General features: G+C 39.6%; 2 protein-coding genes across 2 annotated transcripts in view; both read right to left on the bottom strand.

The window, feature by feature from the left end:
* LOC106658037 (tubulin polyglutamylase TTLL5) overlaps positions 1 to 12,185 on the bottom strand; it is a 55,262-nt gene extending 43,077 nt beyond the window's left edge. Inside the window, exon 1 of the mRNA XM_014379838.2 lies at positions 11,320 to 12,185. The gene's annotated coding sequence lies outside the window, so the exon portion shown is untranslated. The remainder of the gene's footprint in view (positions 1 to 11,319) is intronic.
* A 695-nt stretch (positions 12,186 to 12,880) lies between these two features.
* On the bottom strand, positions 12,881 to 15,343 carry LOC106658036 (molybdopterin synthase catalytic subunit). Its single transcript, XM_014379837.2, has 8 exons — positions 15,252 to 15,343; positions 14,966 to 15,112; positions 14,601 to 14,904; positions 13,965 to 14,193; positions 13,792 to 13,880; positions 13,403 to 13,635; positions 13,162 to 13,278; positions 12,881 to 13,090 (listed from the first exon to the last, which is right to left on the bottom strand). Exons 2-8 carry the CDS (start codon positions 15,104 to 15,106, stop codon positions 13,040 to 13,042), a joined length of 1,164 nt encoding a protein of 387 aa, XP_014235323.1. The 5' UTR covers positions 15,107 to 15,112; positions 15,252 to 15,343; the 3' UTR covers positions 12,881 to 13,039.
* Positions 15,344 to 16,551: the final 1,208 nt, after the last annotated feature.

Below are 16,551 nucleotides of genomic sequence, written 5' to 3'. Positions count from 1 at the left end.
ATATCGTTCATAATTCTTCGCGAGTCGTATTCATCGCACTAATTAAATCAACTTAAAGTGAAAATAGTCGGCGCGGCGGCCACTAATAAGCGTGCGTGTTTCTCCAATTTTATATATTATATACATCTAATAAGTATATATGCATCCATGGCTTATAGCAGATAATGGTAAATATACAGTACACACACAAGAGGCACAATAGCCGGGACACGCGAAGTATGAGGCACTGTTGCATGTGTATATAGTTAAGGATATATACGCGGCGCAGACAACAACACGAGAGAGGATTGTATATCCATTGCATCGAAAACCGCACGTGGAAAAAGGTAAATACGCTACTTTCCCTTATGACTTTGTGCACGACTATATAGTATGTATTCGGCTTATACCGTATAGTAGATATGCATTTGAATTTCAGGCTCGTGCACACACGCACGCACAAACGCTTTCGCCGTTCGTTATATGCATGCACAAGGCATATAGGTATAGGTATACATACTGCGAGCCTCGCGCGCGGCTCGGGTATAAAACAAACGGAGAGCACTCGCGAAAGGTGGGCACAGTGATAAGGGCTTATCGAGTGTCCTGGATTTTCTCTTAGCTAGAGCGTATATTACGATAGTCTACGTGTATACCGCAGTAAGCAAGCGGAGTAAGTGTAACGCAAAGGGCGAATTCGAAGTTGAAAAGTATAGTCGAAGAAACTGGTGGGTTTTTTCTTCTGTTTCTGAATGAGCTGGAACTTTGCAGTCGACTTGAATAAGTCCGAGACCGGTAATTTGAGGCAAATGCAGCTACTGAAAATATTTTCTACTACTGACAATATCTTCTGTAAAATTTTACGTGGAATTCGAATTATGGAATTGTGCATGTCGATTTTAAATTTCACGGAAAATCGGAATGGTATGTACCATTTTTGCACATACAACTATTTCCTTCGTATCAGTTAATATTCACCTTAAATTGCAAGTTTTTCAGTCTCATTTGGCTGGACTACATGTATAGGGCACATATTATATGTGTCAATATTCATCTTACATTCGCGCTCGAGAACAATCAACTGGTTTCAAGAGTGTGCATCGTAATGTAGCGCTCGAGAGGCACATAGAGTTTTTCTTGGAAAAAACCGGTGCATAGTAAGTACGTGTTATATTTATTTATAGTCTTTGCGCTTGTGGGTTGCAATACTAGTTTTCGATTTTTACCGATGGACAAGACGGTGACGACAACGATGAGTATAGAAAATTTCATCGATCGAGTGGACGCAGCAATTTTTTTCTATTTCTCGAGAAAACCGAGGACTATAAATAAGGGTATATAACTTTTAATTGAAAAAAAGCTTAGCATATCGGAACTAGAGTCTAGCCCTGATGCTGAAAAGTTTTCGCAACAAATCTTCAAGGAGAGATAACTTTTCACTGCGAAGGTAATCGGTGATTTAATATATTTAACAAGAAAATCAATTCATCCAAGACGAAAATTTCCTGATAGAGATCGAAACGAACATCCCTTTCGATACGAAATTACGGTATGTTGACCTCGAAGACATTCATCAAGCTTTCGTTGATACAAAGACGACCAAGTCGATTCTTTTTTAGATGGAAGATAGTTAGGAAAAATCGCTATCTATACGTATATAACTTATGGCGCACGAATCGCGTGAGATTGAATATCGAGAAATCGATTCTACACGCCGTAAATCATCGCTAAATGCGATTGCGAGTCTGCAAACAGGTATGTACAGTACACATTACACGCACGAGGATATAGCTTAGGATATCGCGTATTGTATACACAAACGCGCCGAGCGGTCGTTGCACGCGCGCGCGACTCTATATTATAAGTTTATAAGCACTGCACACACATACGCATGCCACGCGTGACGCACGATTACGCCTGTCCGTTCGTATGTGCATCTGTGTTATGTGCCTTGGATACATACAGTGAGTCGCAAGTTGTTATAGCGCAGCGATCTTCAGATTTTTGAGAAATTAGAAATGATTTTCGATACTGGTGAGGCTTGGAACATTTACGCGAGTAATCATAACTAATCAAAACTTGATTAAAGTACGTGTTTCGTTTGGGTGCAGTTTTCACATCGCTCAATTAATTGCGCGCGCGCTCGCTCGCACCGAGGCTGTAAAAAGACATCGATCTTCATCTCGAATCGGTAACTAATAGCTCGAATTTTCTTAATTTTTTTGTCGCTCGAAGAGAAATTGTTCGTGCCTATAAACCAAGGCGACACTACTCTACTCTCTTCGAAATCAAGTTCTATTTTCCCTCGACCGAGCAGTCTATTCGTCAATGACAAGCGTAACATTGACCCTATATAAAGTAAAGTTGAGGCTATAATTCAAATACACGCGAAGCAGCAGCAGCAGCAGCAGCAGCATAGCACGGCTCTATGCATCGAGTCAAGAAGTGTCGGCGGAAAAAGAAAGTGAAACGTTAAATACTTGCGTCGAATTATCGAGTTTTCACCTCAACGTATGATGCAAGTTCAGAAACTAGCTTTTAATTATAACGCAGAGGCCACCACCGCGGCCTGAAGGTGGATCTTGAGGAACTTTGAAGGTGATTTAAACGCGCGCATCAACATGTTTTTCCACAACATTAGCTTCTTTCGCAAGTGTGTTAAGTTTAAATTTGCTATATAAGTTTATGCATGTATGGGCTATAAAGAATAATTAATCAATGGGCGAAAATGTAGGTGAACTACGGTTATATTATTTGACAATGGCGAGGACATTTTTTTTACAAATATATAGCTTATAATATTTGGAGCAAGCACAAATGTTTCTTATGAGTCAAGTTATTATGAATCACACGCACACATATGAATAAGAATTTCAAATAACGATGATCTCGCGACGTTTATATGGGCGGGCAAAGGCTTGAAAATATCTTTTTTACACGGACGAGTGTATAATAATCGTTTTGCTGCAGCCATAATGTGTGCTTTCTTGCATAGATATCGTATGGAAGTAGCGATCGGCTATAGATTGCACAGCGGCAGCGGCAGTAGAAAACATACACATTATACGTCGAAGCTCGAGCGTCTACGTGTATGTGCAGAAATAAGGAATCGGTCGCGTCTCGAGCTGCCGATTATGTCACGCGATGTGCTGCGAGCCGCGCGCGCACGATTCAATGGATTATAATAGTCTATATCCCAGGTATGCATATCGCTTAAGAATCGCGATTGCATCGACACGCCAAGACACGCGGCCGTATAAGTTTTCTGCGTGGCTATGTATCCAAGACTCGCTATTAAATGTGAATCGGCTCCTTCTCTCTCTACCGATCGTCGCGCGCGAAGACATTCCGAGCTCATGTTATATAGGTAAAAAGGTATATAGTTAAAATTAGCGGATCGTCCTTAAAAGAATGCGAATTTATTATTTAAAATCAACCATTTGCTATGCTATGTTTGTACTTTGAGGTAAGTACAAGAAGGTCGACGTCCAAGAAAATCAACAGCAAGGTCGGGTACGGCGCTTTACACGTTTGGAGGCGCGCGGCTAATGTTAGAATTGCGATACAGTTTTAAAAGTAGTTCAATGAGCGCGTGTAACGACATTGGCGGCATCTCGATTGCTGTTTTTATTTACGCTTTGAGAAAATGAACTCGAGCTTCTCCTTAAATAGAGGTTTAAAGTACGATACGATATCCACGTACGAAGGAAGTACCAAAGCGCCAAGCTATCGCGTCAGAAAAATTACAGTTACTTCGGTAATATAAGGAGCTGGATAGTACGCACGGCGTGAATTAGCCTTTGAAAAATTCATGATCGATCGAGCGCGTGCACTGATACCGGCACGAAAATGGGATCAACGACAATGACACTCCTTAATTAACGCGTATGCATTAAAATTACAGATAAAGCTCAGCTTCTAACTTTACACATATGTAATTGAAAGTCAAGTTTATATATCAAACGGCAACTTACGACAATTTGATCCGTACGGACTTGACGGGTGGGCCAAAGACGTGCTTGTGATTGCAATCGCTCGATCTCAGGCCAAAAGCCGAGGACTTCATTACGACGACGTCGGAGCGGAAATAAAAATAATATAAAACTATGCCGGTGCTGCCGAGCGAGTGTGATCGTTGTTGCGTGGGCCGCGAAAGCAGTAAGAGCAGCAGCAGCAGCAGCAGCCGCACAGCAAGTGTCAGAGTCCAGCGGATGTAGCAACACGCTCTCTCGAGAAATGGCACACACAAAAAAATACGCAACACTTATAAGAATACTTACACACGCGGCCGAGCACAAAAATACACGGACGCACACACACACCTACGGCACTTTCGCGCTCATCTCGCGCTGTTTAATTATTTTATATTACGCGCGAACGAAACGCAGGTACCGCCGCGAAAATTAACACGAGTTAGCGAGCGAGCGAAGAAATTTTCTCAGTCGCAAACTGCACTCTATTTTGTATAAACGCGGCTTTTAAACTTCGTAAACAATAATCGTCGTATTGTGTCTTGATATACAGCTCTTGCTCTCTCTCTCACTCGACTCGCTTGCACATATAATACGATATCGTTTAGAAAATCGGTCTGATAAAATTGAAAGAGCAGAGAGAAAAAAAATTGATAGACTCGAGACACAAGGGGGATGTTACTTCGCACGCGAGTCTACTACAATATATAATGTGCAGTGTGCATTATTATATACTGTGTGTATACTTTATACAGGTATATACGTATGTATAAGAGCGACGGCGGCGGCGGCGGGCGCGTCGTGTTCGGCACGAGTGCTTAGCAGCATTTGCCGTGTCTCGATATTGTAGGCGCGCCGCGAGCTCCGCGCGTTATACCGCACACGCCATGTGTAGCAGCAGCAGCAGTAGCAGTAAAAGCAGCGGCGGCGGCAACGATCGCTCATACAGGTATACATAGGTATATTCGAGCACAGGTAGGAGCACACGAGCTTCGTACGAGCCGGTTAAGACTCGGCGTCTATAATGTATGCTACAGAAGCTCGGCTTCAGCTATATAATGCGCAGGGAGGGCGAAAGTTTGCCATTATAGTGTAAGCGCAAGCGCGCGCACATGTACGTATATACAATGAGTGTGTCTACGAGCTGTGTTCTCGTACGTATATGTACGAGATTTCGCGAGCCAATTGGTGTGTAATGTAAATATATACGTGTATGTATACGCGCGAAAGATTCGCGCGCTTTATCTCCAACGCTGTAACAGCAATTATTGCATGGCACGCGCTATTTATGCGCCGCGCGCAGAACGCGAGATTCTAAACTACGTGTATAACTTTGCTGCATTGACGAAACTAAACGGAATTTTATTCATGAAAATGCGCATTACGTATCTGATGCCAAGTCCGCTGTAATTAACTGCATTTCTCCTGACGCCGACGCAGCCGCAGCTCCATATATATGAGCTTCGTAGCGTGTGCTTTATTGGGGCTACTACAGTGGTACAAGCATGTATAATGCAACGTTGACACTGACATCAAAAAGCATATTCGCGTTTACGTACACGAAACTATAATGATTGCGAGACCTTCAATCGGCGCGAAGCAACAACGCATCGATTCTTGTTCTGCATCTATATGTATATGATACAATGTATGCGCCTATCGCTGTTTACAGCCCGCCGCAAGGTACAATGTAATAATTTCAACGAGTGTCCCTATCTTCGAGCGTGTGTGGTCTAACGAGGGACGAAATATTTATTGGATGATTTCGCGAAAGAAACGAGGTCAGCCGGCTATCGAATGCTAAACAACACCCTCGAGGTGTCGGCTTGTACACGTGTAACACGTTTACCGAAAAAAAAGTTTAATTTTGTAGCGTGAATGATGGATGGGTATACGAAACGTATGAAAAAAAATAACAACAACAAAGTTTAACCGAAAGTTTTAACTGAAAAAAGTACCTCTATTTTTTTTCAATCGCATACCCGGACTAAAATAGTACGAATGAATCGTACTTTCAAGAGAAAAGAGAGGAAATCTTTCCACGGTGCACTGCGGGTTTTCGAGTAAATTTCAATCGACAGCGAAGCTCGGGTACTTTGGTGTCGGTAGCAATTGGAGAACTCGAAATTATTAATCAAAGTCAATCACGAAGCAGCAACGGGTGCACGCCAGAACATTTCAGTGAATAATTCACACTTTTACGAGAACGTATCATCTTTGCCAAGTCTTAGTTTTCACACCGTTGCTGCAAAACACAGGTTGAAATTTCGACTTCGTCAAAATTAGAATAGCAAGCCGCGCGGCTCGTTCCAGAAACACAGTTGCACCCGCTGGCAACGCAATTGTTACTCGACATTCCGCCTGGGCGCAATCAACGTGCATCCAAGCCTAGTACACCGCATGATTCGCAAAGAGCTTGTCGAGTCCAAAAAAAAACTACTTTGTACCTCTACTTTTTTTTCGAAATTATTCAAAAATCACTAATGATCAACAACACGCTTCCAATCAAATATTTTTTTCTTTTTTCTTTTAACCGCCGAAAAACGGAAGCTTCTTTGTGTTGAATTGTTCGCGCGCATACATAAGCCGCTATTGTCCAAATTACCGGTGCGCCGATCATCGTGTCGTCATCGCGTCATCCTTTCTCATACGTTTGTGTATAAGCCGCGTTTATAATCTCGTTTTGGCGTCGCGCTGTATTTTGATTCAAGCGATGCGTCCACAGGAGCTCTTACATAAGTACACTAATGAAACTACTGCTGGCGCAGCGCTCGAAACAATTATTTGGATCATCCGGTTCACCGGCTCAGAACGACTGCTTTTATAATTGCGAATTTATAGGTGCGTATACACAATGCGTTCGTAGATATAGCCGCGAGAGTCTCGCGCGCACAATCTCTTCGCCGATTCGACTGGTTGGACTCGGTTGAATTTTTTCAATCTACTTGTTGAAGACGTTTTCTTTTTTGCTAAGGTTATATGCATCACTCGAAATACTCATTTTTCATATACAATTATACCTCGTTTAGATTTACCACTTTCCTTGGTTTCACCTCTATAAGTACTTATACTCATTTTATATACGTTTCAATGCTATTGATAACGAAAAAAAATAGTAAATTATGAATATATGCACGGAAAACCTTGATCTAAAAAAACACCATTGCAACGAGGCGCAATTTGTACAAAAAAAGCTCAACACACAATATATTATACATACGCATTCACAAAATGCAATATCACGTTTTCGCGGTTTACAACAAACTCGGACTATATGCGCACGATCATTGGGATTACGCTATAATGTAGGCGATATTAAATTGAAAAATGAGGAAAAATGAAATGCAGTCGATCGCTGGCGCTGCTGCGTGCCATGCCTGTGACGAAACCGGAAGGTTGAACTTGGAAGTTTCTTAATCGATATTAGCCCGCGCGTACAACAGGCCTTGGTCGGGTTTTGTTTGCATGTGTGCGGCATTATACTATAATGCCCCATTGCAACACCCACGCATCGGAAGCATAACATTACGTATACGCGAATACATTTATGCGCGTGTGTGCGAATGTAAAAATCTATGATACACAGCAGCAGCAGCAGCAGCAGCAGCAGCTCATTATATTTATTCGGACTCGTTCCCTTTTTTTTTGCACTTCCTTTCTTTCTCGTTCGCTATACGATACGTAATATCCTCGCGTCCGCGAGTCTGCGTGTGCAAATATATAACAAAGTCTCAGCGCGTTATACGAGATGCCCGTCATACCTCGGGCCGAGATTGATTTATCGATATCGTTATATATATGTGTATATAATATGTTCATAATTTGCTCGCAAAGTGGAGAGTTTAATCAGTGCTAAAATATGTTGCCTTTCGAAGGAAGCTTGTATGAAGTATAAACGGGCGCATTTCCTTATGTAACCCGAAATACCGCTCAAAGTTCATTAATTTTCAAGCACACGCAATTAAACATATGTGAACCCATTGAAATAGCTCAAACTTTCGAATTTTCTGACTTTCCAAATTATGTTTATTATATGCAAAATGTGTAAATTCATACGAGCAGCCTCGCATTGGCAAATTTTTGAAAAGCTTGAAACAAAGTGGGAAAATTCTCTTCGTGACGTAAAACGAAAGAAAATATATATTTTTGACAGATTGATGGACGTGAACTAGAACACAAAGTTGCGTGAATGGTGCTACGTTTCGATTTAGGTAATAACGAGATTGTGGATATAGCGATGCTAAGGATACGATATATATACAATAACGAACTCTCAAGTAATAATTGATTAGCAAAGAAAAGTGGTCTGACCCAGGAAATGTGGCGTACTGCAGCGAGGAAGTTTTAAACGAGTGGATGTAGTTTTTATACTTGGATAAATTTCTCGAAGACTTCGATCGCTCGAGTCGAATCATCGAGAAAATTGCACGTATGTAAGGTAAAAACAATGGTGAAACAATCGACGATCGTGACGAATTTTGAAAAGTCACATAATAATAATATGAACGAGGTTCGGTTAAGATATTTAATTTTTTTTTCGCGACACTCAATCAAGATTGCGGTCGAGTCATATATATACCAGCAGCCTGTGGTGGCCGTGAATTGTGTACGAATTTAAGCGAGAGAAGGTGCCGCTGCTAATAGGCCGAGTTCGGTGACCCGAAAAAAAAAAAAGAAAATGACATAAAATAAATATGCTCGTGTCATAAGTTTGACGCGCAGGGCGTTAATCACGAGCCAGGCTCGTACGGATATTAAAATAACTCATTTCCAAACGAGTAATTGGTCCAAAAAATCAGACGAAAAGAAAACGTAAATTAGAACGGATCGCTTAATGATCGTGTGGTTAGCTTCGTTATGTGCATGTAATAATAGTCTATATAGTATACATATAGTTCTCATCGCGTTACAGACACAAATTGCGATCGATCTGTGCACTCTTGGATACGTTGTAATATCTTCATCGATGGAGCGCGCGCCTCTATATGCGATCCTCGATGAATGAATTTTACGCCTCGAGTCGTAAATTGCTTTGCATAACGATTACACATACATACACGTATAGTTTTACAACTCGGAAAGTAGATTCACTAGAGTAGCTTACTCGCGCGGGATCAATTTCAAACGCAGATAACGGCAATTAGCGCTGAGTAGTGATTTTTTTTATTCATTTGAAGGGGTAACGGCACTTAATAGCGTCGAACCAGTGTCGATTTCTCAATCGATACAAATGTATTTCGGAAATCTATTGTGATTCGCCAAATTGAGATTCGTAACGGTAAAAAGCGTAACAAGATCAGTGTTTTTCATATAGCCTATAAACGATATAATATCGTATTCAGCTTGCGAAAGGGTACGTATAATATGTAGCTAAGAAGCATCGACCGCACCGCTGAAACCTCATTACGCGCGAGTTTACTCGAAATTATAATGAGCAATTTAGCTCGTTTGTTACACTTAAGCGTCAAAGAAAATTCAAAGCATAGTTGATGTTTAAGCATCGAGGAAACGAGCCTAGGCTCGCAAGTCTGCTTGGCGAACAACCAAGCTCAGCCGCAATTGTGCGCACAAAATATTGCCTCGTTTGTTCAAAAATCGCTCACACGATTAAAGGTGAAAATACAATAAAAAAAATTTAATAAAGCACTGCAATGCGCATTTAATATTTTGTACTAGCTAACTTTTGGATACTCGAATGCGCATCGACAAAATTCGGAAGATGTGCGTAATGTAATCGAAGCAATGATTCACCCCCTATATACCTACACACGCGCGCGTGTGTGTGTCATAATAATACAGGAGGCCAGAGTCGCGCACCCTCCTTCCGGCAAGCGGCAAACGAGCTACTGCCATATAAGCCGCCGACGGGGCGCGAAACTTATACCCTATGTTTTTATACGCGCAGCTAAGCAATATAGTGTGCAGATAGGCTGTGCGCGCTACTATTTGTAATGCACGTATATTACCTACGCAAACAGTTATACAAGTATATAGAGAGACTCACGCCTGCAGCTAGCTCGACTGCAGCGATGACTGTATGCGACGTGCGTATGTATCCTGTGGGCCATATATAATACAGCATTAATCGGGTACGGGGTGGACAGTCGGCCTACAGGAAGAAAAAACCAAATCGCAGGGGGTTGAAATTTTGCGCTGCGCGAGGCGAGAAGCCCAAGTATATATATTATATACGATAAAATGTACTAGGCGGTAAGCAGCCGGGCACGTAACGCGCGCAATCGATTTTTCCTCGCCAGAAATTCTCTCTCACTTACTCTTCTTGCTGTATATAAACTTCGTCGGCAGGGATTGTTGCGGCGTACAAGAGGCTCGTCGCGTCGCAATTGCACACGCACCTCGTGTTGCGTACCAGCAGTGTATAATGTCGCCGCACGAGAGCAGCAGCCTCTCTTATACACACACGCACAGAAATATATATATTTAATATATTTAAAGGGACTTTTTGGCGTCGATTCAAAAATGCGAGATGCATCTCGTTATTACATAATTGACGTAGCGAGTAGCGCGCGGAATACGGCCGATCATGCGGCACGATGCAGACGACGCGATTCGCGCCTTCTTTCTGCATTTGAACTGGCGGGGCACGTTGAAAACGCATTCGTTAATTCGAACGCGACGTTCGTTCGAGCCAACTAGAAAAGTAATGAGCGTTACTCGGAAAGACATTAGAGTCGCTCCTTCGTTACTCGGAAACGCGCAGAACGTATATATACCTACAAGTATAAATGCGACGACGCACGTTGTTCGATTTTCCATTTACACGTGTAGTGTATAATATACACGCACGCATGTGCACTCGCGGTCTATTCAGGTTAGAAGGTAGATTTGAAGGGCGCGTGTCGCCAAGGCGAGAGGGAGAGAGTGACGGGCTCGTACTGCCACTGCTGTACATGTACAATATATACATGTATATAAACGCTACACGCTGCGTCGATAAAAGTCGCAGCGTGTTGTGCATAGCCCGCGAGAAGGAGAGAGATAACTATCGACGGTTTTGTGCAGTTGCAGCTGCGGTATAAGAGCGCGCGAGATGCAGGATGCAGGAGCAGCAAGGTTTTGTGCTTTTCTTCCGTCCGTGTATTACTATATAATGTACGAAAGTACCGCGAAACATGTATAGATATATTCGGTGTTGTCGAATGCGCCGCGCACGTTGCCGCAAAGACACTATGTAGCGACTCGCTGCCTATACCTATATGGCAAGTAGCAACGCTGCTGCTGTGCCGCGAGAGCTTGGCGTTCGACTCATCTCTCTCTTTTCCTCTCATCTTGCGACAGTTGAACTATGCCTACATATATAATAAGAAAGACTCGATGAAGACGCATGCACATTAGATCCAAAACTCACCTGCGTTATACGCTAAGAGATGCTCGTGCTCCGAACTATATACGCGAGATCAGCTGTGCGACCGATGATGCTGGCCTCGTCGTGCAGTCAGCCTGACTCGAGCACAGGTATGCACGAGGCACGACGACTTGGTTGATGATTTCGTTCTCGCTCTCGGTGACAAATTCGATTTTCTCTTCGGGCACATAGAATAGGATCTTGGCTCCGTTATATATCTCGTATTTGAGAGCTACGCGATAGCACCGGCACTACACTTTTTTCCTCTCTTTTTTTTTAATATTACTACTATTGCTTTATTCACGATTACTCAAACACTATTTACAAGACGAGCTTGAGGCTGTAATGTGGAAAATAGGAGCAGCTCTCGGCTTCATTATTATTATTATTATACATAACTACTTGAGCGTTCGCGTGTTTGTAAACCGAACGATGATGAGGCCGACACACACATACACACAGACACAACAAAAACAACAACAACAACACCTCACTAACTGCCAACTAGATGTGCGAGGATTCGCGTGTCTGACACATTAGACCGTGCGCGAATAATCATTATGAGGCCTGCTCTATAACTACGGCCTGCTATAGACGACTTATCAAAATTTGACTAATACGAGCGCGTGTAGATGTGATATTACAAACATAGCTCAGCACCAGCGGCTCCTCTTATAAAAACAATACATGTGAATTTATATATTTACACACAGAGCGGCTATCGAGCCGAAAGGTATGAATTAGACAAAAAGAGAGAAAGAAAGGGAAAAAGGCATGGAGATGATACAGGGAAGAGAGGAAAAATGCGAAAGGAGCCGCAGCAGCCGCCGCCACCACTGCCGCATTAGCTGCTGAGCTAGGCTGTTCTGCTGCTGTTGCAATTTGCGGCTGCCGATGAGACCCAATGGCCATGGCCGTATACACACATATACAACGCGATATAGACAGAGAGAGAGAGAGAGAAAAACTTGGCGCGGCAGCGGCGTGGGATGAATTCCAACTCGCGCGCAGTCTGTCGTTTTGCCAAACAACCAATTCAAACGCGCTCCACTCGAATGATACTGTTCGTTTCGTCTTTATCAACGTACCTGGCAAAATGCAACAATTCATGTTATAATTAGTATACTATGTTTCGATAAATCCATACGTGAGGAAATTCTTTATTAAAAAGATTCTAAAAGAAATTCATACGAAACTTTTTTATTATATGTTATTTTTTGAAGAAGTGATATTTATTTTAAGATTCATTAATTCCTTTACTGCAAGACTCTATATTAAATTTGAATAACATCAAAACTCAACACCAAAGAATAGAACTTTTTAGGGCATTTTAAAAAATACAAAGCTAAGCTTTCTTGTCAATTTATGAGTAAAAATGACTAAAAATTTATTAAACATATTTTTTTAGTTTGTATAAAAAATATTCTCTTGACTAATATGTATAGTAAAATTAATCTAATACTATGTAACATTATTTAAACCAATGATAGAAACTATCATGAAACAATTCATGTATTTAACAATAATGATTATATCTGCTTCCATTTTATCATTGTTTGAAACACATTTGAAACAATAATTAATCCAATTTAACTATTAACTTTAAGTATAAAAATAGTTATTTTTGATTCTTTAGTAACAATTTCCTATTTATAAATTAATTTAAATATTTACAAAATAATATGTTTGAAACAAACATAACTAAGCTTGTTTTCTTGTTGCGCTACCTCTTAACTTTTTTAACATACCTATCTTCAGAATCTGTTGAGTAAATCTGTAATCAAAGTACTTAGTTTTATTTCTAAATATTTAGTTTACTCTGGAAATTTATTTTACTTTACTAACCCTTTTTTTATTTGTTGTATTATCTGAATTTGTTGCATAATCTGAATCATCTTTCGAGTCATCTTCTTTCTCATTGCTTTCGTCATCTGTACCTACATTGATTCGTGCACTTCTCTTCTGTAATGTTAATTTCAACCATGTTATTTTTCATGTTATGAAATTTTCTTTATTAACAGTGATTGTTATGTCCATTGCTACGTATTTTAAATAATTAATTCCGTACATAAAAAAAATTACTTACCCACATGAATTTGTACTCTGGAGATATACACTCTAAGTGCAAAAGTCTGTCTTCAATATTTTTTATTCTCTCATATACATCCTTAGGAACTGGTTTATTGATTCCAAGAAATTGTTCACTAGCACATAATCTCTCTTCAAGGGCAGTTGTATGATTACTTGTTTTATCCTTACTTTTTATAAGAAGAGAAGATTGTGTACTCTGATGGCTCCACTGGTTGTAAACTCTGCCAACTATTATTTTAATTATTAATTGTAATCAGAATATTATTAAAAACCATTCATGCCATCTTAGATTTGTCCACCTGTCCAAACCAGGGTTCCTGCAAAGCCTAGGCTCTGCAAAATCCTGTTATTTTTAAGGATAAAAAATTATCAAAAATGTTTTACCTTTTATATGACTTTTTGAATCTTCAAGTCTTCTGTAAATACAATTAACTCGCGCACAGACCTCTGTATTTTCAATGTCATCATTTTGGCTAATTTTAAAATATAAGAATAAAATGTGATATTAAAAAATTATCAAATACTACATACAATGGTTGCATTAAAAGTTAAATTACCTGCCAGTCTTATGAATATAAGGTTTATATGAAGTATCAGAATTCTTTTTGAGTGAAATAAAAGCTTCTATTCTCCTTTTAATTTCAGCATCATCAGCCTTAATTTGTATCTCATCTGGATTAATTTTCAAGTGTTCATCACTAGGTGAAACACCATAATCATGATCTATGTGACTGTTCTTATCCATATCAAAATCTTCTGTTTGTTTATCAATTGTGTTTACATTGTCTAGAAAAAATTATGAAATAAAATTTTACTATGAGTCAATAAAAGCAAATGAAAAAATAAAAACAATGCAAGAAAAAGTAATTACTCAACTTCATTTTATGCAACTTTAATTAAAAGATCATAATTTAATCTAAAGAGTCTAAAGATGAAAATTAGAACAACAATTTTGAGATTGTTTTTGGTCATATTAAAAATCATCTACTGACATAATGTTAGATTTAATTTGTCAAAGAAAAAGATGGTAGGAATTTTATTATTAATATGGAAAGTATAATAAAAAATAAAAATTATTTATCAACCAAAACAAATTGCAACAAAATTTATTAAAATACAAAATTGTCAATAAATAAGTAAAATGTGAAAATAAGAAAGTAAAAATAACAAACAAGTAAAAAAAAATTATTTACTTGTGGACCAAGCGCACTCCTTGTTTTCTTTCCACTGAGGCCTATGACCTGCATAAATTTCTTTTTTCCATATGGGTACAGATGTTTTGACAGCATCTATGGCATATTGCACAGCTAGCAATGACTCCTGTCGGTGCGGTGACGATATGGCAATAACAATACTTGCTTCTTTGACAGGAACTTCTCCTAATCGATGATATATAGCAATTTTTTCAACGCTCCATTGTGATCTTATTTTATTGCAAACAGCTCTCATTTGCTTAAGAGCCATTGGTTCGTAAGCTTCATATTCTAGTTTTATAACCTTTAAATAACAAAAATGTAAAGATCTCATATTTTTGTTCTAAACAGATGATAAATTTTACCTTCTTATCTTCAAAATTATCTCTAGTTGTGCCAATGAAGGTAGAGACTGCACCACAAGAAGCTGAAGTGACAGATTGAATAATGTCATTGATGTTTAATACATTGCTTTCAAGACCAACTAAATCTTGATAGGTGTCCATGTTATCCTGCAGTAATGAAATATTGTAAATAATGACGTCTCACTTGCCACATTCTTTTCAAGTTTCAGTAATTGAATTCATAAAAAAGCATAGGTTCATTCATAATACATCCTAAATCTAACAAGTACTAGATCAGAAAACGCACCTCCGCTCAAGGGTGGAATAACGGCGATCTCGTCTGACTCGCGAAGCTCCAGGTGCGTGTCCTCCTCGACGAAAGACTCGTTGAGCGCGACAACGAAGACCCCGTTGATGAGACTCAGATGGAATTCGCTAATGAGGCGTCCCTTTAAATCGTTCGAGGCAAGTCGCGCTGGCAGCAGAAGCTCCGACTCGGAGACACCGGCTAACTCACGTGCTTGAGCGAAAAACAGAACCTTGACGCGCACCTGCTGCTGGCTCCCGGACGACGAGCTCATGTTCTCGACGTGCTCCCGACGGTAAGTGCCGTAGCAGGCCAATCGCGTGAGCACCAGGTAATGGCAGCGCTGTAGACTGTAGTAGGCAGCATTCTTGTTATGTTGTTTTATCCGTTTTCTTTGAGATTACCCGAGCGATGTCAATCGTTATATAAGTCGATATAGATATATAATTTGTGTATAATATATAAGTAGCTGCGAGTGGCGCGCGTGCATGGGCGGTAGTGATTACGAATGGCACTTGCTTCAAACGGTTGTGACTTGCGGTTGGTATATGCAGTCGAGACTTGAAAGCAGCGAGGACATAAATAAGTACTGATCAAATAGCGAAATGACGTCTGCTTTTTAGTTTTGTTATGTTTACACAACAGAATAAAGTGGCGTCAGTAAACAGAAAGTACTTGAATGGATTTATAAAACATAATATACGTAAAACTGTATTGAAAGTTTCACAATGATCATTTTGAATCTTGATTTAAATTTATTGCGCCAAAATTAAGATGGCCAAACGAGCCAAGCAACATGACACTTTTCAAAGCTGTAAAGCAGTCTATTGACGTTAATAAAATTGGACCTACGTATTCTGAAAGTTTAAAAGCACTCCTTTCTAATTATAATATTCAGAATACGCTTTAGTATTTATGACATTGTGCAAACCTAGTTTAAACAATAAAATGAAATTTTTTTCCCATTCATTTTTTTAAACAAAATTTCCAATGTGTTCCACGTTTGCCATGATCTTGGAAACACATCCAACCGTAGTGTAAATGTTTACAGTTTTAAAATGAAATTGGTTTCATACCGATTTTTTAACGTGGAATTAACAGTATGACAACCAGCAAAATTTCTTAGATATTCTTATATGAAGTACCACATGTATCAGTGGAATCGAAATTATGATTGAACTTGTAATAATCTGAATAAAGATTTAGAATTATTTAAGAGTATTAGCTTTTTTAAGGGTAAATAGCAATAGGTGAAAAAAAATTTTAAAACATCAACAAAATTTCTTTATCAATAATAATT

Source organism: Trichogramma pretiosum, unplaced genomic scaffold, assembly GCF_000599845.2.
Source record: "Trichogramma pretiosum strain Unisexual culture from Peru unplaced genomic scaffold, Tpre_2.0 scaffold195, whole genome shotgun sequence".
NCBI lineage: Eukaryota > Metazoa > Arthropoda > Insecta > Hymenoptera > Trichogrammatidae > Trichogramma > Trichogramma pretiosum.
Note: the sequence above shows the minus strand (reverse complement) of the source record. Positions and strands in the feature narration are given on the sequence as shown.

Excerpts from the sequence above, each read along its gene's own strand:
- LOC106658036 (XM_014379837.2), bottom strand. The coding sequence starts at position 15,106 with ATGGACACCTATCAAGATTTAGTTGGTCTTGAAAGCAATGTATTAAAC. Across the intron at positions 14,905-14,965 it reads ATAATTTTGAAGATAAGAAG|GTTATAAAACTAGAATATGA; the intron begins GTAAAATTTATC and ends TGTTATTTAAAG. Across the intron at positions 13,881-13,964 it reads TATATTCATAAGACTGGCAG|CCAAAATGATGACATTGAAA; the intron begins GTAATTTAACTT and ends TTTTAAAATTAG.